This window comes from Ranitomeya imitator, chromosome 6, assembly GCF_032444005.1.
Source record: "Ranitomeya imitator isolate aRanImi1 chromosome 6, aRanImi1.pri, whole genome shotgun sequence".
Classification (NCBI taxonomy): Eukaryota; Metazoa; Chordata; class Amphibia; order Anura; family Dendrobatidae; genus Ranitomeya; species Ranitomeya imitator.
In genome coordinates, this window is record NC_091287.1 from 451,808,112 (window position 1) to 451,834,820 (window position 26,709).

The 26,709-nt window shown below is 41.6% G+C and overlaps 1 protein-coding gene across 2 annotated transcripts in view; it reads right to left on the bottom strand.

Moving 5' to 3' along the window:
- Positions 1-3,107: 3,107 nt before the first annotated feature.
- The window catches only part of C6H8orf34 (chromosome 6 C8orf34 homolog), a 422,831-nt gene continuing 399,229 nt past the window's right edge, over positions 3,108-26,709 (bottom strand). For both annotated transcript variants that reach the window (XM_069731465.1, XM_069731463.1), the window contains one exon: positions 3,108-3,213. In XM_069731465.1, coding sequence (XP_069587566.1) covers positions 3,206-3,213 — 8 coding nt within the window. In that variant the 3' untranslated portion in view covers positions 3,108-3,205. The remainder of the gene's footprint in view (positions 3,214-26,709) is intronic.

Here is a 26,709-nt window from a genome sequence, read left to right on the forward strand (position 1 = left end):
ACAAAAAGAGTAACGCTGTTAGTTATGTGCAGTGTGCTCATTTTACCTCTGTACTGTACATGCATCTGTAGAAAGAAACATAGTGGCAAAGTTAGGCACAATGCACCCCTTGTATTTCTTGTTTTAGGCATAACTGCAGTACAGGGGTGAAGCTGGGCAAAGTACAGGTTACTACATATGCCTACATGTATATGCACATGATTTGGTGAATGATGCTGATGATATCCAGAGGGAGATGCCAACCAGGCCAGAAAAGATGAGGATGGAACCAAAGTTTACATATGGCAGACAGCATTTTGAAGAAAAAATTGTTTGGCTTCATCAGATTTAACACACAGAAACAGTAATATTTTCTTATTATAGCTTCTTATTATATCAGTAATAATTCCTTATGATATATACATATTCAGTGGTGCTTAAACATTTCTGAACCATTCAAAATCTTTGCTGTTTCTGCAAAAGTTTGACCTAAAATGACATAAAATCTCACAATCCCAAAGGTAGAGGCTGTAAAAGCTTCAAACCCATTTCTAAAGAGTTTGGACCTCACCAATCCACAGTGAGTTATATTGCATGCAAAGGGAGAAAATTCAAGACCATTATTATCATCTCCAGGAGTAGTCGACCAACATAGATCTCTCCCAAGAGAAAGGCATATAATAGTATGCGAGGTCACAAAGGAACCCAAGTATGACCTCTAAGCAACTTAGGGTCTTCCTCACATCAGCTCATGCTATTTTTCATGAGTCTATCATCTGAAGGACGCTGAACAATAATAGTGTATATGGATGGGTTGCAAGGAAAAGAACAGTGTGCTTCAAAAAGAACATTGCTTCCAATTTGCAGAAGGCTACTGGGACAATTTTTTGTGTACCAATGAGACCAAAATGGAGCTTTTTGGTTTAAATGAGCAGTATGATGCTTTTAGACTATGAAATAAAGTGGTGGTAGTATCAATAGATTGGGCCTGTTTTGCTCTATCTGGGCCAGGACAGCTTGCCATCATTGATGAAACAATTAATTCTGAATTCTACTAACAAATTCTAATGAAAAATATCAGGACATCCATAAATGAGCTGAATCTCAAGTGAACGTGGATCATGCAGCAACACAACGCCCAAAAGCACCAAAGCTGTTCTTCAAAAGAATAGTTAAAGAAGAATAAAGTTAAAGTTTTGGAATGGCAAACTCAAAGTCCTCACCTTAATCTTATAGAAAAGTTGTGAAAGTACCTGAAGTGAACCGTTAAGGCTACTTTCACACTTGCATCGGTACGGGGCCGTCGCCATGCGTCGGCCCGACGTACCGGCGCAAACTGCGAAAAAAAAGAACAACGGGGCAGCAGATGCAGTTTTACAATGCATCCGCTGCCCCATTGTAAGGTCCGGGGAGGAGGGGGCGGAGTTCTGGACGCGCATGCGCGGTCAAAAATGGCGGACTTGACGCACAAAAAAGTTACATGTAACGTTTTTTGTGCCGACGGTGCGCCAAAACACGGCGCATCTGTCGCATGATGGAAGCGACCTGTGGCAATACGTCACAATGCGTCACTAATAAAAGTCTATGGAGAAAAAACGCATCCTGCAGGCAACTTTGCAGGATGCGTTTTTTCTCCAAAACAACGCATTGCGACGTACAGCAAACAACGCTAGTGTGAAAGTAGCCTAACAGGTAAAAAAAAACACAAGCATAACAAAGTCGTAGCTGGTTTTGAAGGGAGGAATGAGCTAAAATTCCTTCAAGTTGATGTGTGGGTTAATTATCAAATTACTAGAAATCTTTAGGATATGGTCACATCAGTGTGTAGTCTTTCATCTGAGAGAATATGGCCAAATTATGCAATTCACACTCCGATCAAATTGATCAGTGTTTGATCCAATCTTCCCAGATGAGGAGAAGATGGAAAAAAAAATTCTCCATCTTCTCCATTCTATTAGTGAGTTGAAATTGGACTGTGCCCAGATGTAAAAGTAGAAAAATATCCAGAAAGTTGAATAAAATCCAGAAGTCTTTATTGAAGAATGAAAAAGTTGCACCAGTGTACACGGGCAGAAAAGGTATGCAAATCTAGCATACGCGTTTCGGAATTTAATCCTTATTCATTGCATCTGATGTCATCCGAGTGCAGTGGAAAGGACTTATTGACTTGCATGGCCAAGTTCGATCTGATAATCAGATTCAACTTGGGCATGTTGAAATTTTTTGCCTTGGACTGGCCAGATCAGAGGAAAAAAAATTGGACATGGCACAGCACTCTGGAACAAGATTGGTCCAAGTGCGATCTGATGTTTCTTGGATCGCGCTCGGACCTAAAATACGGTCATGTACACGAGCCCTTAGATGTAGTTATTGCTTACACCAAACATTGAGAGCAAATATCTACATACTTTTGCCACTCACAGATTTTGAATCATTTTACTTAATAAAAAAAGACAAATATTAGTGCCTCGTATCTTTGATTTAATTCTCATTATCTACTTTATGACGTGTAAAAATCTGATGTAGTTTTAGGTCAAATTTATCCCGAAACATGCGAAGGGTTTACAAACTTTCAAGCAAGCACCACTGTAGTGTCAATTATGTGGCAAAACATTCTGTGGTCCCAACACTGGTAACTGAAAAGGCAATGCAAGATGGATAACACCAGTCACAGTTATTATGAATGGACAACAGTGTAGTGGATAAGCCTTTGTACAAAAAAACTTTCACTCCTTCTGATAAGGCCTGGTACCTTTTGATTATATTAGTACAAGTAGTATAAGTGCAGCATGCAAAGGACAATTTTTGTAAGTCTTTCTTAAAAAAAAAAAAAAATGCAAGGTTACCCTCCCCCCCAAGAAAAAATTTGTATTCAATTATTATATACAGCATCCCGAGTATCAGAGGGACTGAACGTTTTCAAGAACACACATTAAAGTGTGAATTTTCTTACCAGAAAAACATTGAAAATATCATGTAAAGGTAAGAAATAAACTTGGAAGGTGCAGAAATGTGGCCAGTTACAGTAGAATAAAAGTTTTACCATAACTGCAGTGTACTGAATAAGAAAATTAGTTTTACTTATGATTAAGACATTAATTCTATTACTAAACACTCTAAAAAAAATAATCATTCTTGCAATTTATTGCAGTCAAATACATTGGGGAAAAAAGCATCTTCTGTCCTAGTAGATTTTGTTCATTGGTTCACAGTTTGTCTTGTGGCATCACAAACCTAAAAAAAAGAATAAAAAAGGTCACATTATTTATAGTAAAAATGTATTTTAACCTCAAGCATTGATCCAAGATGTTAAATTAAAATTGGCGTTTAATTTTGGGGACATTTTTATTTACTTTAATGCAAGTATTTGGGGCTAAAATAATTTATGCAGTTTGGTTTCTTTAAAAAAAAAAAAAAATCCCTTTACCTTCTATAGCCACTATGTTGTATCGTCTATTACTGGCTGCAGAATGAGTTAACTAAAAATTAGGCAGAAAGTGGGTCCGATGATCTGAAAGATTTTTTTAAGGGTATGTGAACACAAAGCTTTATTGATATTTTTTTTTTTAGAAAAATAAAGGCTATTGTTAGAAAACTGCAATGAAAATTTCAAGCATTTTGATGTGTTTTTGAATAGTTTTTTATGCTGTTTTTGGTGCTGCTAAGCCATTTTGGTAACAGACAGCAGTAAAAACGCTGAAAGAAAAAACATTCTGATTTTTTATGAAACACGGAACAGGTTAAAAAAGGGAAAAAAAACACACTCACGAGCTGTTATAAGATTTTATAAATATCATTCATACTGCAATTACTGTAAAATACTGCAATTTTTTGACAAAAAGAAAATGCACAAAAATAGCATTAAAAAATGCCACAAGTGAACAAGCCTTATCTCTTTTATTAATCTTTTTTTCATTTTCTGACCACAGACCACATAATAGTTGACTGAGCAGGAAAACAGAGTAAAAGGCCATAGGGTGAACATTTTTTAATGAATCCCAATTGTAAAAAAATATTTATACGTGCACTTAACCCCTTCATGACCGGGGGATTTTTCGTTTTTCCATGTTCGTTTTTCGCTCCCCTCCTTCCCAGAGCCATAACTTTTTTATTTTTCCGTCAATTTGGCCATGTGAGGGCTTATTTTTTGCGGGACGAGTTGTACTTTTGAACGACATCATTGGTTTTAGCATGTCGTGTACTAGAAAACGGGAAAAAAATTCCAAGTGCGGTGAAATTGCAAAAAAAGTGCAATCCCACATTGGTTTTTTGTTTGGCTTTTTTGCTAGGTTCACTAAATGCTAAAAATGACCTGCCGTTATGATTCTCCAGGTCATTACGAGTTCATAGACACCAAACATGACTAGGTTATTTTTTATCTAAGTGGTGAAAAAAAATTCCAAACTTTGCTAAAAAAAAAAAAAAAAAATTGCGCCATTTTCCGATACTCGTAGCGTCTCCATTTTTCATCATCTGGGGTCGGTTGAGGGCTTATTTTTTGCGTGCCGAGATGACGTTTTTAATGATAGCATTTCGGTGCAGATACGTTCTTTTGATCGCCCGTTATTGCATTTTAATGCAATGTCGCGGCGACCAAAAAAACGTAATTCTGGCGTTTCGAGTTTTTTTCCCGCTACGCTGTTTAGCGATCAGGTTAATACTTTTTTTTAATTGATAGATCGGGCGATTCTGAGCGCGGCGATACCAAATATGCGTAGATTTGATATTTTTTTTATTGATTTATTTTGATTGGGGCGAAAGGGGGGTGATTTAAACTTTTGTTTTTTTTATTTTTTTCACGTTTTTTTAAACTTTTTTTTTTAACTTTTGCCATGCTTCAATAGCCTCCATGAGAGGCTAGAAGCAGGCATAGCACGATCGGCTCTGCTACATAGCAGCGATCTGCTGATCGCTGCTATGTAGCAGAATTGCACGTGTGCTGTGAGCGCCGACCACAGGGTGGCGCTCACAGCGACGGGCAATCAGTAACCATAGAGGTCTCAAGGACCTCTATGGTTACCATTCACAAGCATCGCCGACCCCCGATCATGTGACGGGGGTCGGCGATGTCGTCATTTGCGGCCGCCCGGCCGGAAGTGGTGGTTAAATGCCGCTGTCTGCGTTTGACAGCGGCATTTAACTAGTTAATAGGTGCGGGCAGATCGCGATTCTGCCCGCGCCTATTACGGGCACATGTCAGCTGTTCAAAACAGCTGACATGTCCCGGCTTTGGTGCGGGCTCACCGCGGAGCCCTGCATCAAAGCAGGGGAGCCGACATCGGACGGTATAGTACGTCCGATGCCGGTAAGGGGTTAAGTAAAAAAAAAGTTTGTCGATTAAAATAGTAATATGTTGTAATAGGGTCTACAGTGTTCTTTCTTTAAGACAGATATCATTTTTAGGACACGTTCTGTATTTGGTCAGTATTTTACATCAGTATTTGTAAGCCAAAACCCGGAGTGGAACAATCAGAGGAAAAGTATAATAGAAACAGGTCACCATTTCTGCATTTTTCACCCACTCCTGGTTTTGGCCATTGTTATCTACAGTCTTGACAAAGAAAAGTAAGTTTTTAAAAGTGAAAGGACTCATTCTGATGTCAAAGAAGTCCACGTTTTATTGTGTGTTTTTTTTACCATCGGAGTTTGCTCAGATTTTCATTAGTTATTCTAGCATGAAAAAAAAGACAAAAATGATGGAGGTTTCTCAATCGTATCATAATAAATAGTCCATTAAAAACAGATTGCACATGGATGGCATCCAATTTTTTCATAGACCCACAGACTTGCATGGACCAATAGACTTGATCTGAGACATGGATCAAAATTGGATGTCTCCATGATTTGGTGTGGACTATTTTATCAGTAAAAATGCACGGCTATGTAAACAGTTCCATACAAGGAACAAGTTCTATCCGTGAAAGCCATTTATTGATTGATGCCAGCAATAACTGACCTCAGCGTGTGATGCACAACTATATTGGGTGCAGGTATTGCAATTGTATCTGGGTATTGGAGCTTGGGTGCAAAGGAAAAGGATTGTTTCGTCCATAGGAAAAGACCAATACTAAGGGACACACTTGGAGATTTTGCATTGGGGCCAACAAACATCCAAGTTACCTCCCTGATCAGCGGTGATATTTTGATGGACAGTACATGACCACTCAGAATTGTAAACTGTGGCAACAGTCATGAAAGATAGGTGTGATGTCATCTAAGACAGGGTAGTCCATCTTATTGGATAGATAGGCAATGGCTATATTCTTATTTTAAAACATTTATAGTGGCTAGAATTTTTTTTTAGATCCTGAGATAATCCCTCATTGTGCAGTCAGACGGCCATATTGCATGGACAACAATCACATAGAAATGCTTGGACTGGCTGGCGGCTCTCCTGACCTGATTGTGACAGTACGTATTTCTATTAAGCTGTCACACTGGGGTCAGCAGAGCTGCCGACCAGTCTGTGCACTGCCATGAGATCGTTCTCCATGTTACACGGCCATCTGACTGCACCCATAGGATTATCTTATTAGAGACAACACATGTCCGATGGTAGCCATGATACTGGTGAGATGATCACCAATGGTCGGACTCTCAGTACACTCAAGCAACAGCTAATTTTGACCATGTAAGCTTTTTCTGTAGTATTACATGGCAGAAATGTAGTGTTATATGGCAGCCATTCAAGTTTTTTTTGCAGACTTTTCATTCTGGCTCAAGTTAACAGATACCAGACAAAACCCATAGACAAACGTGTTAGTTTCTTGAGTAAGTGATTTAATGCACTGCCATGTAGTGACACTTGCTACAAAAAATATATTTTCCAACATGGATGATCCCTTTAATTCATTGGGCAAAAAAGTGGCCAACAGCGATAGCGCCATGTTACGTTAGGCTCTGCTTCACCTGCACAAATGCTTTCTGTGCACTGGATTAGCACATCTATTCTATTGGAAAAACAGCAAGTGTCTCTTATTTTGATAGTGTTTTTCAGATTTGAGAAATACGCAGCGTCTGTAATGGGATTAACATGTGAAAACAAACTCTGCGCTTCACACTTTGCTATGAAATTAGAGCATATTAAGCCCAGTAGCTGTAACCACTTCCATGTGAAAAGTGTGTGGGAAAGAAAGTCCTCCAGGATTCCTAACCACAACTGAAGGGGGAACATTACATATCTGAAACAAATGACATGTTTACTTAGCAGGTTTTACTTTCCCATAAGGGGGCTGTAGAAGTGCCAAGCACAGACTCATTCTTCTTACATGAAGGGAAAATAAGACAGTGATTTGGATGGTGCAACCTCGGGAAAGAAGCGTCATGTGAAACTACTTGTAAAACTCTCGTTCTGGCCGCCGCAGCTTCCGTCTCTCGAGCTGTGCTATATCACTCCAAAGTCTTCCTTTGGACTCCCTGTAAGTTTGTTCGTTGGGTAATAATTTGCCTAAAACATGTTTGAATGAATTTGCAATGGGCAGTAAATTATATAGTACATAAGGTAAGTGGTCTACACAAAAACTTCCACAACTTCAAATGATAACAGATCTGAAATTATTGAAACATGTGTAGGACAATGTCCTTATTGTTTGTAGATAGATACTCTTGTGGTTGGTGTGGATGGTGCTCAAGTAGGGTTTCCAGCCTGTATGTACTAACAAAATGAAGAACTTTGCACTCAGAGATGTGGTGAAATAAGGTTCCTTTGATTATTGCATTCAAGGTTGTGTTAAATGTTTTCAGTCTTACATCAGACTTTCATCAGAACTGAATGCCTTGGAGGAACCACGGAAAGTCCGTGCTTGTGTACTGCGACCTGCATCATTTGTGAAGGCGCATTCATTTTTGAAGAAAGGAAGGGGGGATATGCAACTGTTTGATCACCTATTGTCATGTCCCATGATTTGGGAATCATACAGACAGTATTGTATTGTCATTGTGTTGTTATGTGGCTATGTAAGAAGGTTTGCTCTTATTTACTGTCTATCAGTAGGGTTGAGCGAAATGGGTCGGCCAGATTCAGAAGTTGCCGACTTTTGGCAAAGTCGGGTTTCATGAAATCCGACCCGATCCTATAAAAACAAAAGTCGCTCAACCCTATCTATCAGTCATCTTAGAAGCTCATGTGTGTGCTGCTGACCTGTTTCTGAAAAGACTTTTTTTACCTGCTGTATGTGTGCAAATCTACAAGAATTCAGCTGGAAAATACAACTTCTTCTTGAATCTTCATATGTGCCTCCTACAGTAGAGTTTCAAGCTATCTGATGATATATCTACGTGTGAGTACTGGTTTTATACAGAAGCAGCCTAGAAATGTTACTTCAAGAGCCCTACACTTGCAGCCGAGCTATGGAGTCAGAATACCTATACTATATACTGCAATACTACAGTACAGCAATAACTAGCAAAATTTAAAAAAAAGTTTTTTATATGAAGCTTTACAATAGGACCTCCTTTAGCCTTCAGGATCCATTCTGCTGCCATAGTAAAAGAAGAACTCCTATCAAAGGTTTTGTACTCTTAATATGATGAAGTCATATTATACTATGTACTTATAATTGCTCATTTTGCTTTTCTACCCAATAAATGCTTCTGTTTTTTGTGCTCTATGTAGAAACAGGAAGTCTCTTTTCACTGCAAAAATCATTCCCCTCCTCAGTGACTTGTGAGTCATGCAGGGAAAATTTACTTCCTGTTTCTACGTGATGCAATAGAGATAATGGAAAAGAGAAGAATTAGCTGGATAGAAGGGAAAAATGAGCAATTGTAAGTGCACATTGCTATATAATATGATGATTGCAATATAGTAAGCGCATAAAAACTTTGAGATCCCCCTGTACAAAAGAGGCCACAACTGGACAAACGTGGTATTACATGCTTGCTTTCAAAACGAATACATGGGTGGCTCGAATTTGAATACTGTAGTATCTTCTATAGCTTATATAGAAGGGTTGTGATAGGGTCAGTTCATATTCCCTAACTTTGTAATGATAAGTTCTATCTATCATTTCTCATTGATAGATATCTACGTTTGTTTCCACCCTAATAATATTTCCTTGAATTTCTAAAATGCATAAAGCAAAACTGATTGAGCAATTTAAAGGCAGAAGACTTGACACAAGTCTCCACCACTCCTTAATCGACAGTGACAGAGAACATGAAATTATATTTTTCTAACACTTCATTGAAAGATTTCCTTGGCAAGCCATTAGAATTTTAATCTGATTTGAGTGGTGAATTTCCTTTAGGATTAGTCAGAAACTTAAATCTTTGTTATGATGAAATGGGAGAAATGTTTGGAACCTCTACCCTCCAGGAATAAGAAAAATATTGCACCTCGTTGAGATATTTACCTAATGATATGAATAAAAAAACCTCATCATATCTGCCTTAGGTACAAGTACAAAGAGGCATACAAGGGGTGTTCAACAATTTATCTATCTGAATATGAAAACAAAATTTTCAAAGAAAATTGAATCTACTACTTTTCAATATAATCCCTCGCGACTTCAACACCCTTATTCCACTTTGTGTCCAGCGATCGGATTCCCTCAGAATAGAACAAGACTTCTTGCTGCTGCAAGAATTCTACAACTGCCTCTTTGACTACATTATAATCATGCAGAAATTTCTTCAGGTTCAGAAATAATAATAATCTTTATTATTATATAGCGCTAACATATTCCGCAGCGCTTTACAGTTTGCACACATTATCATCACTGTCCCCGATGGGGCTCACAATCTAAATTCCCTATCAGTATGTATTTGGAATGTGGGAGGAAACCGGAGAACCCAGAGGAAACCCACCCAAACACGGGGAGAACATACAAACTTCTTGCAGATGTTGTCCTTGGTGAGATTTGAACCCAGGACCCCAGCGCTGCAAAGAAATAGAAACTAATCACGGGGAACCAGGTCTAGACTGTAGGGTGGAAGGTTTATCTCCATGAAACAGCACTCCCTAATTGCAGCATGTGATTTGCGATACTTTTAAGATGGAACATGAAGCAGCAAAACACCTGCCAATTTCTCACAGCATTTCAGTTTGATTGGAGGTGTCTCCAGTTGTTGCCATGATCTTTGGTGAGTTGGTGACCAATTGTGCTTCCATTGCAAGGAATCTAGTTTGGTCTCATGAATATTAGGGGTTGTGGCCATGTTTTATCATCCATAATAATTCGAGAATAGAAGTTTCCTGGATTTTCTTGTCTAAATTCTCTTGGCTAAATTGTTGGCCAGATGTTTTTGCTTAGTTGTCAACATTTGTCACACCCACCAGGAACTGATCTTTGAAATCATCAAAACACTATTAAAGATACAGAAATCTGTGCCGACTGAAATGCCTAATTCATGAGCTGTAATAATGACTTTGACCTGACTATCTTCCAAAATCATAGTCTATAATGATAGCTATAATGACTTTGACTCGACAATCTTCCAAAATCAATGCCTCCACGTTATGGCACTTTTCCTCTAAAAATGTTTTGACAGGTCACCCTGAATGGGGGTGATCTTCATTTGATACACTACGTCATTTAGTTGTAGGGAGATGCATCATCATCATATACAGCAATCATCCTGTTGTGGATTTATTTAGGTTCCTTTTCTTCCCATCTAAGGCATTTAATCACAGAATGAAGCTCCAAATCCCTTACGTTCTTTGTAGAGCCGCACTGTACTGCATTTGCCATCCTGTTACTTAAGGTAGAAGTTGAGTCTGATGAAAGCACTGGGTCTAGACATGTCTCAAGATGCAAAGAAAGCTCATCTCTTTACCACTGACAGAACATGCTGGGGTAGATAACGTATTGAACAATCCTTTTACATAACTTAAAATTTTAAGTCTCTTCAGATTCCCTGTGTGAGGGCTGCAGATGATAAACTACACAGAACTCAATCCAATACAAGCTATCTTGTGTTCTTACGGTATATACTCACTGCTATAGTGTAGTGTCCATACTGTAGCACTTAGAGGCTATTACACTGATTTTTTCAGTTTAGTTTAATAAATATATGTTTAGATTAGTGTATTTCTTATCTACACTAGTATTTTTATCCCTAGCTTTTACTGTCATCGTAGAAATAAAACGTAATTTAAACCATTAAAAAAATATGAATGAATTAAATTTACTTATATGGATAAGGCAAGGTAAATTTCAATATGACCAATCAAGGCAGAGGTGTCTGACAGCAACTTTCTAACCCTCTGGCTAATCAGAACAAAAAGGCCTGCTGCTCATTTGCCCTCACGATCCCTTTAGATGACCTTTGTGCCAACCTTCTCAATGAAAACTTTGCAGTGGCTTTGAAGACCTTCACATATTCCTAAAGTGGTTTTCCAAACCTGGCAAAATTTTTGTTGTGTGCTAATAGCTTGAGAGAAAATTAAGATAAGCCGATGAGTAGCTAGTTGGCACGTGACTGCAAGTATGCAAGTCACATACCTGTGATCATGTGATGACCATTTAAACCGTTGAATCCTAACAATGTTTATTGTACACACTATTGGGTAAACGGCAGTGCTTGCCAAAAAATTCACAGGGCTGGACAACCCCTTTAATACACAGCAAGAATGTGTTGTGACAAATCTTTTCTCCAAGTGCAGCATGACCTGACTGTATGGTACACAAATACAATATCAATTATTTTTCCTAGTCTAAGGACTTTTTAATGACAGCACAATATGTGTAGTAAGTTCATTTTAATCTATTTAACTACTATGTAAAAGTCTCAGATGCCTATGTGACTTTCACAGTGATCTTGTATCCAAAATAATTGATATTCTAAGCATCTCTCTAAACCATAATGATGGTCTGAAAACAAAGTGGAAGTGTCTTGTGGATTTATTTCTGCCTCCATAATTAGGCATTACCATGCTTTGAATGCCTGAGAAGTGATGTGAGGTGCTGTCATATAAATTGCATTCTCTTCCTTTGAGTTGACATTAAGCTAAACTACATAGCACCCACTGTCTGATCAGTTGACCCAGAATCCTCCTACACAAAAATCTGATACCATCCATCAATCTATGGGATTACTCGGCTGCAAAGATTATCAATGAGTGAAAACCTATTAAGGAATTTACAATGAGTCTTAGTGACGTTCTTATTCACACCAGGAATGCTGGAGTCTTCTATAATTATCACCTCACTGCTCGCTGACATCTCAGTCATTTGTGGTTTCCATTACTAACACCCATTAAACATAAATTTTCAATTACTCATATCGACTCGGGAGGCCAAAAGACTATACTAATATATCTGCCTTTTTATCCACATACCCACCTCTATTTTTTATTTCATGAACATACATATTATATGAAAACATGATAAAGATTATATATATACAGACATATATATTTATATATATCTGTATATATATACAGGTCCTTCTCAAAAAATTAGCATATAGTGTTAAATTTCATTATTTACCATAATGTAATGATTACAATTAAACTTTCATATATTATAGATTCATTATCCACCAACTGAAATTTGTCAGGTCTTTTATTGTTTTAATACTGATAATTTTGGCATACAACTCCTGATAACCCAAAAAACCTGTCTCAATAAATTAGCATATTTCACCCATCCAATCAAATAAAAGTGTTTTTTAATAACAAACAAAAAAACCAACAAATAATAATGTTCAGTTATGCACTCAATACTTGGTCGGGAATCCTTTGGCAGAAATGACTGCTTCAATGCGGCGTGGCATGGAGGCAATCAGCCTGTGACACTGCTGAGATGTTATGGAGGCCCAGGATGCTTCAATAGCGGCCTTAAGCTCATCCAGAGTGTTGGGTCTTGCGTCTCTCAACTTTCTCTTCACAATATCCCACAGATTCTCTATGGGGTTCAGGTCAGGAGAGTTGGCAGGCCAATTGAGCACAGTAATACCATGGTCAGTAAACCATTTACCAGTGGTTTTGGCACTGTGAGCAGGTGCCAGGTCGTGCTGAAAAATGAAATCTTCATCTCCATAAAGCATTTCAGCCGATGGAAGCATGAAGTGCTCCAAAATCTCCTGATAGCTAGCTGCATTGACCCTGCCCTTGATGAAACACAGTGGACCAACACCAGCAGCTGACATGGCACCCCACACCATCACTGACTGTGGGTACTTGACACTGGACTTCAGGCATTTTGGCATTTCCTTCTCCCCAGTCTTCCTCCAGACTCTGGCACCTTGATTTCCGAATGACATGCAAAATTTGCTTTCATCAGAAAAAAGTACTTGGGACCACTTAGCAACAGTCCAGTGCTGCTTCTCTGTAGCCCAGGTCAGGCGCCTCTGCCGCTGTTTATGGTTCAAAAGTGGCTTTACCTGGGGAATGCGGCACCTGTAGCCCATTTGCTGCACACGCCTGTGCACGGTGGCTCTGGATGATTCCACACCAGACTCAGTCCACTGCTTCCTCAGGTTCCCCAAGGTCTGGAATCGGTCCTTCTCCACAATCTTCCTCAGGGTCCGGTCTCCTCTTCTCGTTGTACAGCGTTTTCTGCCACATTGTTTCCTTCCAACAGACTTACCATTGAGGTGCCTTGATACAGCACTCTGGGAACAGCCTATTTGTTGAGAAATTTCTTTCTGGGTCTTACCCTCTTGCTTGAGGGTGTCAATGATGGCCTTCTTGACATCTGTCAGGTCACTAGTCTTACCCATGATGGGGGTTTTGAGTAATGAACCAGGCAGGGAGTTTATAAAAGCCTCAGGTATCTTTTGCATGTGTTTAGAGTTAATTAGTTGATTCAGAAGATTAGGGTAATAGGTCGTTTAGAGAACCTTTTCTTGATATGCTAATTTATTGAGACAGGTTTTTTGGGTTATCAGGAGTTGTATGCCAAAATCATCAGTATTAAAACAATAAAAGACCTGACAAATTTCAGTTGGTGGATAATGAATCTATAATATATGAAAGTTTAATTGTAATCATTACATTATGGTAAATAATGAAATTTAACACTATATGCTAATTTTTTGAGAAGGACCTGTATACAGCTCTAGCAAAAATTAAGAGACCACCACATCAAAACTCTGTTATGAGCAGCCCAATCTCCAGACCTGAACCCCATTGAGAACCTCTGGAATGTACTCAAGAGGCTGATGGATAGTCACAAGCCATCAAAGAACTGCTTAAATTTTTGCGCCAAAAGCAGTGTGAAAGACGCATGGAAGCTGTGATTAAAAATCATGGTTATTCCGCAAAATATTAATTTCTGAACTCTTCCTGAATTTAAACATTAGTATTGTTGTTTCTAAATGATTATGAACTTGTTTTCTTTGCATTATTTGAGGTCTGAAAGCAATGAGTTTTTTTTTATTTTTAACATTTTTCTTTGTCAGAAAAAAAATACAAAATTTATTGCTTGAAACTTCAGAGACATGTTGTCAGAAGTTTGTAGACTAAAAGAACAATTTACATTTCACTCAAAAATATATCTATAATGAGAAAAATCAGACAAACTGAACATTTTGTCTGCATGGCTATTTATTCCCATCCTTGTATATATGGCTCCTTATTCCCATCCTTGTCTGCATGGCTCCTTATCCCCATCCTTGTCTGCATGGCTCCTTATCCCCGTCCTTGTCTGCATGGCTCCTTAACCCCATCCTTGTATGCATGGCTACTTATTCCCATCCTTGTCTGCATGGCTCCTTATTCCCATCCTTGTCTGCATGGCTCCTTATCCCCGTCCTTGTCTGCATGGCTCCTTATCCCCGTCCTTGTCTGCATGGCTCCTTATCCCCATCCTTGTATGCATGGCTACTTATTCCCATCCTTGTCTGCATGGCTCCTTATTCCCATCCTTGTATATATGGCTCCTTATTCCCATCCTTGTCTGCATGGCTCCTTATCCCCATCCTTGTATGCATGGCTCCTTATCCCCATCCTTGTATGCATGGCTACTTATCCCCATCCTTGTATGCATGGCTCCTTATTCCCATCCTTGTCTGCATGGCTCCTTATCCCCATCCTTGTCTGCATGGCTCCTTATCCCCGTCCTTGTCTGCATGGCTCCTTATCCCCATCCTTGTATGCATGGCTACTTATTCCCATCCTTGTCTGCATGGCTCCTTATTCCCATCCTTGTATATATGGCTCCTTATTCCCATCCTTGTCTGCATGGCTCCTTATCCCCGTCCTTGTCTGCATGGCTCCCTATCCCCATCCTTGTATGCATGGCTCCTTATTCCCATCCTTGTCTGCATGGCTCCTTATTCCCATCCTTGTCTGCATGGCTTCTTATTCCCATCCTTGTATACATGGCTCCTTATCCCCATTCATGTAAGCATGGCTCCTTATTCCCATCCTTGTCTGCATGGCTTCTTATTCCCATCCTTGTATGCATGGCTCCTTATCCCCATCCTTGTATGCATGGCTCCTCATTCCCATCCTTGTATGCATGTCTCCTTATCCCCATCCTTGTAAGCATGGCTCCTCATTCCCATCCTTGTCTGCATGGCTCCTTATTCCCATCCTTGTCTGCATGGCTCCTTATCCTCATCCTTGTCTGCATGGCTCCATATCCCCATCCTTGTATGCATGGCTCCTCATTCCCATCCTTGTCTGCATGGCTCCATATTCCCATCCTTGTCTGCATGGCTCCTTATCCCTGTCCTTGTCTGCATGGCTCCTTATTCCCATCCTTGTATGCATGGCTCCTTATTCCCATCCTTGTATGCATGGCTCCTCATCCCCATCCTTGTCTGCATGGCTCCTTATCTCCATCCTTGTCTGCATGGCTCCTTATTCCCATCCTTATCTGCATGGCTCCTTATTCCCATCCTTGTATGCATGGCTCCTTATTCCCATCCTTGTATGCATGGCTCCTTATCCCCATCCTTGTATGCATGGCTCCTTATCCCCATCCTTGTATGCATGGCTCCTTATCCCCATCCTTGTCTGCATGGCTCCTTATCTCCATCCTTGTCTGCATGGCTCCTTATCCCCATCCTTGTATGCATGGCTCCTTATTCCCATCCTTGTCTGCATGGCTCCTTATTCCCATCCTTGTCTGCATGGCTTCTTATTCCCATCCTTGTATACATGGCTCCTTATCCCCATTCATGTAAGCATGGCTCCTTATTCCCATCCTTGTCTGCATGGCTCCTTATTCCCATCCTTGTCTGCATGGCTTCTTATTCCCATCCTTGTATGCATGGCTCCTTATCCCCATCCTTGTATGCATGGCTCCTCATTCCCATCCTTGTCTGCATGGCTCCATATTCCCATCCTTGTATACATGGCTCCTCATTCCCATCCTTGTATGCATGTCTCCTTATCCCCATCCTTGTAAGCATGGCTCCTCATTCCCTTCCTTGTCTGCATGGCTCCTTATTCCCATCCTTGTCTGCATGGCTCCTTATCCTCATCCTTGTCTGCATGGCTCCTTATTCCCACCCTTGTTTGCATGGGTCCTTATCCCCATCCTTGTATGCATGGCTCCTCATTCCCATCCTTGTCTGCATGGCTCCATATTCCCATCCTTGTATACATGGCTCCTCATTCCCATCCTTGTATGCATGGCTCCTTATCCCCATCCTTGTCTGCATGGCTCCTTATCTCCATCCTTGTCTGCATGGCTCCTTATCCCCATCCTTGTATGCATGGCTCCTTATTCCCATCCTTGTCTGCATGGCTCCTTATTCCCATCCTTGTCTGCATGGCTCCTTATTCCCATCCTTGCTTGCATGGGTCCTTATCCCCATCCTTGTATACATGGCTCCTCATTCCCATCCTTGTATGCATGGCTCCTCATTCCCATCCTTGTCTGCATGGCTCCTTATTCCCATCCTTGTCTGCATGGCTCCTTATTCCCATCCTTGTATGCATGGCTCCTTATTCCCATCCTTGTTTGCATGGGTCCTTTTCCCCATCCTTGTATGCATGGCTCCTCATTCCCATCCTTGTCTGCATGGCTCCTTATCCCCATCCTTGTATACATGGCTCCTCATTCCCATCCTTGTATGCATGGCTCCTTATCCCCATCCATGTATGCATGGCTCCTCATTCCCATCCTTGTCTGCATGGCTCCTTATTCCCATCCTTGTCTGCATGGCTCCTTATCCTCATCCTTGTCTGCATGGCTCCTTATTCCCATCCTAGTCTGCATGGCTCCTTATCCCCATCCTTGTATGCATGGCTCCTCATTCCCATCCTTGTATGCATGGCTCCTTATTCCCATCCTTGTCTGCATGGCTCCTTATCCCCATGCTTGTATGCATGGCTCCTCATTCCCATCCTTGTATGCATGGCTCCTTATTCCCATCCTTGTCTGCATGGCTCCTTATCCCCATGCTTGTATGCATGGCTACTTATTCCCATCCTTGTCAGCATGGCTCCTTATTCCCATCCTAGTCTGCATGGCTCCTTATCCCCATCCTTGTATGCATGGCTCCTTATTCCCATCCTTGTATGCATGGCTCCTTATCCCCATCCTTGTATGCATGGCTCCTCATTCCCATCCTTGTATGCATGTCTCCTTATCCCCATCCTTGTAAGCATGGCTCCTCATTCCCATCCTTGTCTGCATGGCTCCTTATTCCCATCCTTTTCTGCATGGCTCCTTATCCTCATCCTTGTCTGCATGGCTCCTTATTCCCATCCTTGTTTGCATGGGTCCTTATCCCCATCCTTGTATGCATGGCTCCTCATTCCCATCCTTGTCTGCATGGCTCCATATTCCCATCCTTGTCTGCATGGCTCCTTATTCCCATCCTTGTTTGCATGGGTCCTTATTCCCATCCTTGTATACATGGCTCCTCATTCCCATCCTTGTCTGCATGGCTCCTTATTCCCATCCTTGTATGCATGGCTCCTCATTCCCATCCTTGTCTGCATGGCTCCTTATTCCCATCCTTGTCTGCATGGCTCCTTATTCCCATCCTTGTATGCATGGCTCCTTATTCCCATCCTTGTTTGCATGGGTCCTTTTCCCCATCCTTGTATGAATGGCTCCTCATTCCCATCCTTGTCTGCATGGCTCCTTATCCCCATCCTTGTATACATGGCTCCTCATTCCCATCCTTGTATGCATGGCTCCTTATCCCCATCCATGTATGCATGGCTCTTCATTCCCATCCTTGTCTGCATGGCTCCTTATTCCCATCCTTGTCTGCATGGCTCCTTATCCTCATCCTTGTCTGCATGGCTCCTTATTCCCATCCTAGTCTGCATGGCTCCTTATCCCCATCCTTGTATGCATGGCTCCTCATTCCCATCCTTGTATGCATGGCTCCTTATTCCCATCCTTGTCTGCATGGCTCCTTATCCCCATGCTTGTATGCATGGCTCCTCATTCCCATCCTTGTATGCATGGCTCCTTATTCCCATCCTTGTCTGCATGGCTCCTTATCCCCATCCTTGTATGCATGGCTCCTCATTCCCATCCTTGTATGCATGGCTCTTTATCCTCATCCTTGTCTGCATGACTCCTTATTCCCATCCTTGTCTGCATGGCTCCTTATTCCCATCCTAGTCTGCATGGCTCCTTATCCCCATCCTTGTCTGCATGGCTACTTATTCCCATCCTTGTCAGCATGGCTCCTTATTCCCATCCTAGTCTGCATGGCTCCTTATCCCCATCCTTGTATGCATGGCTCCTTATTCCCATCCTTGTATGCATGGCTCCTTATCCCCTTCCTTGTCTGCATGACTCCTTATTCCCATCCTTGTATGCATGGGTCCTTATTCCCCTCCTGGTATGCATGGCTCCTCATTCCCATCCTTGTATGCATGGCTCCTTATCCCCATCCTTGTATGCATGGCTTCTTATTCCCATCCTTGTATGTATTGCTCCATATTCCCATCCTTGTCTGCATGGCTCCTTATTCCCATCCTTGTTTGCATGGGTCCTTATCCCCATCCTTGTATACATGGCTCCTCATTCCCATCCTTGTCTGCATGGCCCCTTATTCCCATCCTTGTATGCATGGCTCCTCATTCCCATCCTTGTATGCATGGCTCCTTATCCCCATCCATGTATGCATGGCTCCTCATTCCCATCCTTGTCTGCATGGCTCCTTATTCCCATCCTGGTATGCATGGCTCCTCATTCCCATCCTTGTCTGCATGGCTCCTTATTCCCATCCTTGTATGCATGGCTCCTTATTCCCATCCTTGTTTGCATGGGTCCTTTTCCCCATCCTTGTATGCATGGCTCCTCATTCCCATCCTTGTCTGCATGGCTCCTTATCCCCATCCTTGTATACATGGCTCCTCATTCCCATCCTTGTATGCATGGCTCCTTATCCCCATCCATGTATGCATGGCTCCTTATCCTCATCCTTGTCTGCATGGCTCCTCATTCCCATCCTTGTATGCATGGCTCCTTATTCCCATCCTTGTCTGCATGGCTCCTTATCCTCATCCTTGTCTGCATGGCTCCTTTTTCCCATCCTAGTCTGCATGGCTCCTTATCCCCATCCTTGTATGCATGGCTCCTCATTCCCATCCTTGTATGCATGGCTCCTTATTCCCATCCTTGTCTGCATGGCTCCTTATCCCCATGCTTGTATGCATGGCTCCTCATTCCCATCCTTGTATGCATGGCTCCTTATTCCCATCCTTGTCTGCATGGCTCCTTATCCCCATCCTTGTATGCATGCTCCTCATTCCCATCCTTGTATGCATGGCTCTTTATCCTCATCCTTGTCTGCATCACTCCTTATTCCCATCCTTGTCTGCATGGCTCCTTATTCCCATCCTAGTCTGCATAGATCCTTATCCACATCCTTGTCTGCATGGCTACTTATTCCCATTCTTGTCAGCATGGCTCCTTATTCCCATCCTAGTCTGCATGGCTCCTTATCCCCATCCTTGTATGCATGGCTCCTTATTCCCATATTTGTATGCATGGCTCCTTATTCCCATCCTTGTATGCATGGGTCCTTATTCCCCTCCTGGTATGCATGGCTCCTCATTCCCATCCTTGTATGCATGGCTCCTTATTCCCATCTTTGTCTGCATGATTCCTTATTCCCATCCTTGTATGCATGGGTCCTTATTCCCCTCCTGGTATGCATGGCTCCTCATTCCCATCCTTGTATGCATGGCTCCTTATCCCCATCCTTGTATGCATGGCTTCTTATTCCCATCCTTGTATGTATTGCTCCTTATTCCCATCCTTGTCTGCATGGTTTCTTATTTCCACCCTTGTATGCATGGCTACTTATTCCCACCCTTACATCCCTCCTGACGAAGCCGTAGGCGGTAAAATGTTCATCGAGGCTCCAGCGTGCCTCATCCATACTCCTTGCACGTGGAAAACAATATGTCTCAAGGTAATGCTGCTTTGCATCTTCCCTACATCTAAAATACTCTTTATGCTTGGGACTATTTCTGGCATTGTAGATGTTTGTATGTGGCAATTGACTTTATAGCTTACATTCTACTGCTAATACATAGCAAATAATCTCTTGATGCTCCATACTAGGGCAAGTGTAGGTTAGTTGTCAGCAGCTTGGGATAAATGTCTATTTGCTGACCTATTCCTTGTGGGCATTTACTGTTTACTCTTTACTTACGCTCTATGCGGGTGTTTACAGTGAGACACGTGTTTTATCTTTCCGGTGCATCATTATTTTCATTTACCGTAAATACCTTTGCTAACACCTGTCATTTTAGCTGTTATTTTGTACATTACCTCACCTGACTACCTGCTTTTTATCTTTTTGCTTGTTATATACAGTACAGACCAAAAGTTTGGACACACCTTCCCATTTAAAGATTTTTCTGTATTTTCATGACTATGAAAATTGTACATTCACACTGACGGCATCAAAACTATGAATTAACACTTGTGAAATTATATATCAAAGTAGCCACCTTTTGCTTTGATGACTGCTTTGCACACTCTTGATGAGCTTCAAGAGGTAGTCACCGGGAATGGTCTTCCAACAATCTTGAAGGAGTTCCCAAAGATGCTTAGCACTTGTTGGCCCTTTTGCATTCATTCTGCGGTCCAGCTCACCCCAAACCATCTTGTGCATATACTTGTGTGCTGAAAATGCCCCCCTCAGCTTATACACTAGTCATTGCCCCAGTTAATGGCACGGGAGGGGGAGCGGCGTAGCAGCGGGTGACAGGAGGCAGGAGCCGGCGGCTGCAGCTAAATCCTGTGCCCACTTCTAAAGAGAAATTAATATACACTGCACTGGCAATGAACATTAATTTCTCTTATAGTGCGCGCACAGTTACAGTGGCAGCCGCCAGCTCCCAGCAGCTTCCGGGCTCTAACGGGTGCCCGCTCATTAAGGTAATGCATATTTACTTCTATCCACTCTCATAGGCTGGAGAGAGGTGAATAACAATGAGCGGGAACACATGAACGCCTGGCCGGAAGAGCTGCTGGAAGCCATAACGAGATGCTGCAAGGGCACGCATGGAAGGTAAGTAGGATGGTAATGAGGAATCATGCAGACAAGGATGGGAATAAGGAAAAAACTATCAAAAGTACGGTCTACAGATATATATGCACACAGTGGGTGAACTAAGGTGTGACTAAGTATTGTACACGCCACCAATCATCTAAATTGTCTAAGCAAATATATTTCTAAAAATGCTATTAAAATGAAATTCTTACCAAATGTCAACAAGCAATCCATCCAATGCTCACAGGAAAAGAAATCAGCTACAGTATATATATGCATGCCTGTCATTTCCTTTCAACCCTTTTTCCTTTACCCTTTACCCTTCACCTCTATTAAATTTCTAAAATCAATAACATTTGTTGGAAAAAAAGGAAAAGAAATCACACCATAGATGCCCATAAGTTAAGTTATGTGTTGTGAAATGACATAGGAAAAAAGTATAGATTAAGTGGTAGTTTGGCATGTGACATGTGACGTGTGCAGGCACTAAATACATTGTGTGCATAATATTGTGACTCACCGCATGGCAGCATTGAGCGTCTTGGGTGTGTGCACTGGTTGGGGGTATGTTCTCTGTTTAATCTGTAGCCTGAGTGAGGGGTGAATGTGAGAGCTGTAGAGTGATGTAGTCACCGCCTCCCCCTGTCACGGTAGCTAAGTGAGGGTCTGACTCAGAGAACTTCCATTCCAGCCTCCATTGCCATCTTGCTTTGCACTATGATGGCCTTTCAGAGTGATTGGTGAGGTAGATGGAACATCTGTAGCTGGAAGTCTGACTGGTAGCCCAATGTCGTGCAATTGCCTTCTGATGGTTTGTGGAGACAGTTTGGCGTCTTAGGCCTGGTAATGTCTAGCATCCCTTGTAGTACAGAATGGATCATTATGCACCATTCTCAAAATCTCATGATACCACATGGGCAACGCCAAGAAAAGGCCTTCACGAGAAAACATCACACAGCTCAGTGTTTATTGATTTGGTGGTGGAACCAGTGGTATGGCTTGTTTTTCAAGGTGTCTTAAGAGCCATTTTTCAAAGCGACAACGCTAAACTTCATGTTGTTTGTGGTACTGTGAGTAGCCTAAGTGGCCTAAATGTGCTACAATGACCTGTAGCATCTCCGACTTTTTTCCCATAGAGCACATCTGGGACGTCATTGATCGACAATTGCAAAGGGAGCTAACAGCAGCGCAGCAGATCTTGATGATTTTCATGCAAAAATGTATTCAGCATGATAATTCAGCTATTAACCCTTTAACGACATGCGCAGTAATAGTATGGCGCATGTCATGTCTCCCCCTTTGATGTGAGCCCACATCAAAGTCGCGACACGTCAGCTGTTTTGTACAGCTGACATGTGCGCGCAATAGCGGCGGGTGAAATTGCTATTCACCCGCCGCTATTAACCTGTTAAATGCCGCTGTCAAACGCAGATAGCAGCATTTAACCGGCGCTTCCGGCCGGGCGGCCGGAAATGATGTCATCGCCGACCCCCGTCACATGATCGGGGGTCGGCGATGCATCAGGAAGGTAACCATAGAGGTCCTTGAGACCTCTATGGTTACTGATGCAGGCCTGCTGTGAGTGCCCCCCTGTGGTCGGCGCTCACAGCACACCTGCATTTCTGCTACATAGCAGCGATCTGATGATCGCTGCTATGTAGCAGAGCCGATCAGGCTATGCCAGCTTCTAGCCTCCTATTGAAGCATGGCACAAGTAAAAAAAAAATGTTTTAAAAAATATGAAAAAAATATAAAAAATATAAAAGTTTAAATCACCCCCCTTTCGCCCCATCCTAAATAAAACAATTTAAAAATTGAAAAAAAAAAAAAACCTACACGTTTTTGGTATCGCCGCATTCAGAATTGCCCGATCTATCAATAAAAAAAACAATAACCTGATCGCTAGCAAGAAAAAAATCCAAAACGCCAGAATTACGTTTTTTTGGTCACCGCGACATTGCATTAAAATGCAATAACGGGCGATCAAAAGAACGTATCTGCACCGAAATGGTATCATTAAAAACGTCAGCTCGGCACGCAAAAAATAAGCCCTCACCTGACCCCAGATCACGAAAAATGGAGACGCTTCGGGTATCGGAAAATGGCACTTTTTTTTTTTTTTTTAAGAAAAGTTTGGAATTTTTTTTCACCACTTGGATAAAAAATAACCTAGACATGTTAGATGTCTATGAACTCGTAATGACCAAGAGAATGACAATGGCAGGATAGTTTTAGCATTTAATGAACCTAGCAAAAAATAAGTGTGGGATTGCACTTTTTTTGCAATTTCACCGCACTTGGAATTTTTTTCCCGTTTTCTAGTAAAAGACATGGTTAAACCAATGGTGTTGTTCAAAAGTACAACTCGTCCCGCAAAAAATAAGCCCTCACATGACCATAATGACGGAAAAATAAAATAGTTATGGCTCTGGGAAGGAGGGAAGTGAAAAATGAAAATGCAAAAACGAAAAAGGGCCGCAATTTGAAGGGGTTAATAATCTCCTTGATAGCAGCCAAGGTGAGTGCATATATATATATATATATATATATATATATATATATACTAGCTGAAGAGCCCGGCGTTGCCTGGGCATAGTAAATATCTGTGGTTAGTTATAGCACGTCACTTCTCTTATTTTCCCATTACGCCTCTCATTTTCCCAATCACATCTTTAATTTTCCCCCTCACATCTCTCATTTTCTCCCTCACACCTCTCATTTTCTCCCTCACTCCTCTCATTCCCGCCTAACACTTGTCATTTCGACCTCACATCTGTCATTTTCCGATCACTACACTATTTTCCCTCACTCCTCTCATTTTGCACTCACACCTTTTCATTTTCACCTCACACCTCTCATTTTCACCTCAGTATATACATGTTTGTCATCTCCCTTATATATAGTATACACCTGTATGTCATCTCCTGTATATAGTATAAACCTGTATGTCATCTCCCCTGTATATAGTATATACCTGCTGTGTGTCATCTCCCCTGTATATAGTATATACCTGTATGTCATCTCCTCCTATATATAGTATATACCTGTATGTCATCTCCTCCTATATATAGTATATACCTGTATGTCATCTCCTTCTATATATAGTATATACCTGTATGTCATCTCCTCCTGTATATTGTATATACCTGTGTGTCATCTCCCCTGTATATAGTATATATCTGTGTGTCATCTCCTCCTGTACATAGTATATACCTGTATGTCATCTTCTATATATAGAATATACCTGTATGTCATCTCCTCCTGTATATAGTATATACCTGTAGGTAATCTGCTCCTGTATATAGTATATACCTGTGTGTCATCTCCTCCTGTATATAGTATATACCTGTATGTCATCTCCTCCTGTATATATTATGTACCTGTATGTCATCTCCTCCTTTATATAGTATATACCTGTGTGTTATCTCTCCTGCATATAGTATATATCTGTGTGTCATCTCCCCTGTATATAGTATATACCTGTGTGATCTCCTGTATTAGACCTCGTTAACACGTTATTTGCTCAGTATTTTTACCTCAGTATTTGTAAGCTAAATTGGCAGCCTGATAAATCCCTAGCCAACAGGAAGCCCTCCCCCTGGCAGTATATATTAGCTCACACATACACATAATAGACAGGTCATGTGACTGACAGCTGCCGTATTTCCTATATGGTACATTTGTTGCTCTTGTAGTTTGTCTGCTTATTAATCAGAATTTTATTTTTGAAGGCTAATACCAGACTTGTGTGTGTTTTAGGGCGAGTTTCGTTTGTCAAGTTGTGTGTGTTGAGTTGTGTGTGGCGACATGCATGTAGCGACTTTTGTGAGATGAGTTTTGTGTGGCAGCATGCGTGTAGCAACTTTTTGTGTGTCGAGTTGCATGTGACAGGTTAGTGTAGCAAGTTGTGTGCAGCAAGTTTTGCGCATGGCGAGTTTTGCGCGTGGTGAGTTTTATGTCTGGTGCCTTTTGAGTATGTGCAAGTTTTGTGTGAGGCAACTTTTGCATGTGTTGCAAATTTTGTGCATATGGCAATTTTTCCGCATGTGCAAGTTTTGCATGTGGCGAGTTTTCCATGAGGTGAGTTTTGCACTTGTGGCGAGTTTTGCGTGAGCCTATATTTTGCATGTGGCAAGTTTTGCGCGTGGTGAGTTTTGAGCAGCGACTTTTGTGTTTCGACTTTTATGTGGCGAGGTTGGCGTATGTGTGGTGAAATGTGTGCTGAGGGTGGTATATGTGTTCAAGCACGTGGTAGTGTGTGGCGCATTTTGTGTGTGTGTTCATATCCCCGTGTGGTGAGTATCCCATGTCGGGGTCCTACCTTAGCAACTGTACGGTATATACTCTTTGGCGCCATCGCTCTCACTCTTTAAGTCCCACTTGTTCACATCTGGCAGCTGTCAATTTGCCTCCAACACTTTTCCTTTCACTTTTCCCCATTATGTAGATAGGGGAAAAATAGTTTGGTGAATTGGAAAGCGCGGAGTTAAAATTTCACCTCACAACATAGCCTATGACGCTCTCAGGGTCCAGACGTGTGACTGTGCAAAATTTTGTTTCTGTAGCTATGACGCCTCCAACACTTTTCCTTTCACTTTTTTCCCCATTATGTAGGTAGGGGCAAAATTGTTTGGTGAATTGGAAAGCGCGGGGTTAAAATTACACCTCACAACGTAGCGTATGACGGTCTCAGGGTCCAGACGTGTGGCTGTGCAAAATTTTGTTTCTGTAGCTGCGACGCCTCCAACACTTTTCCTTTCACTTTTTTCCCCATTATGTAGATAGGAGCAAAATTGTTTGGTGAATTGGAAAGCGCGGGGTTAAAATTTCACCTCACAATGTAGCCTATGACGCTCTCAGGGTCCAGATGTGTGACTGTGCAAAATTTTGTTGCTGTAGCTGCGACGCTTCCAACACTTTTCCTTTCACTTTTTTCCCCATTATGTAGATAGGGGCAAAATTGTTTGGTGAATTGGAACGCGCGGGGTTAAAATTTCACCTCACAACGTAGCCTATGACGCTCTCGGGGTCCAGACGTGTGACTGTGCAAAATTTTGTGGCTGTAGCTGCGACGGTGCAGATGCCAATCCCGGACATACACACACACATACACACACACACACACATTCAGCTTTATATAGTAGACTAGCTGAAGAGCCCGGCGTTGCCTGGGCAAAGTAAATATCTGTGGTTAGTTATAGCACGTCACTTCTCTTATTTTCCCATCACGCCTCTCATTTTTCCCCTCACATCTCTCATTTTCTCCCTCACACCTCTCATTTTCTCCCTCACTCCTCTCATTCCCCCCTAACACTTGTCATTTCGACCTCACATCTGTCATTTTCCTATCACTAC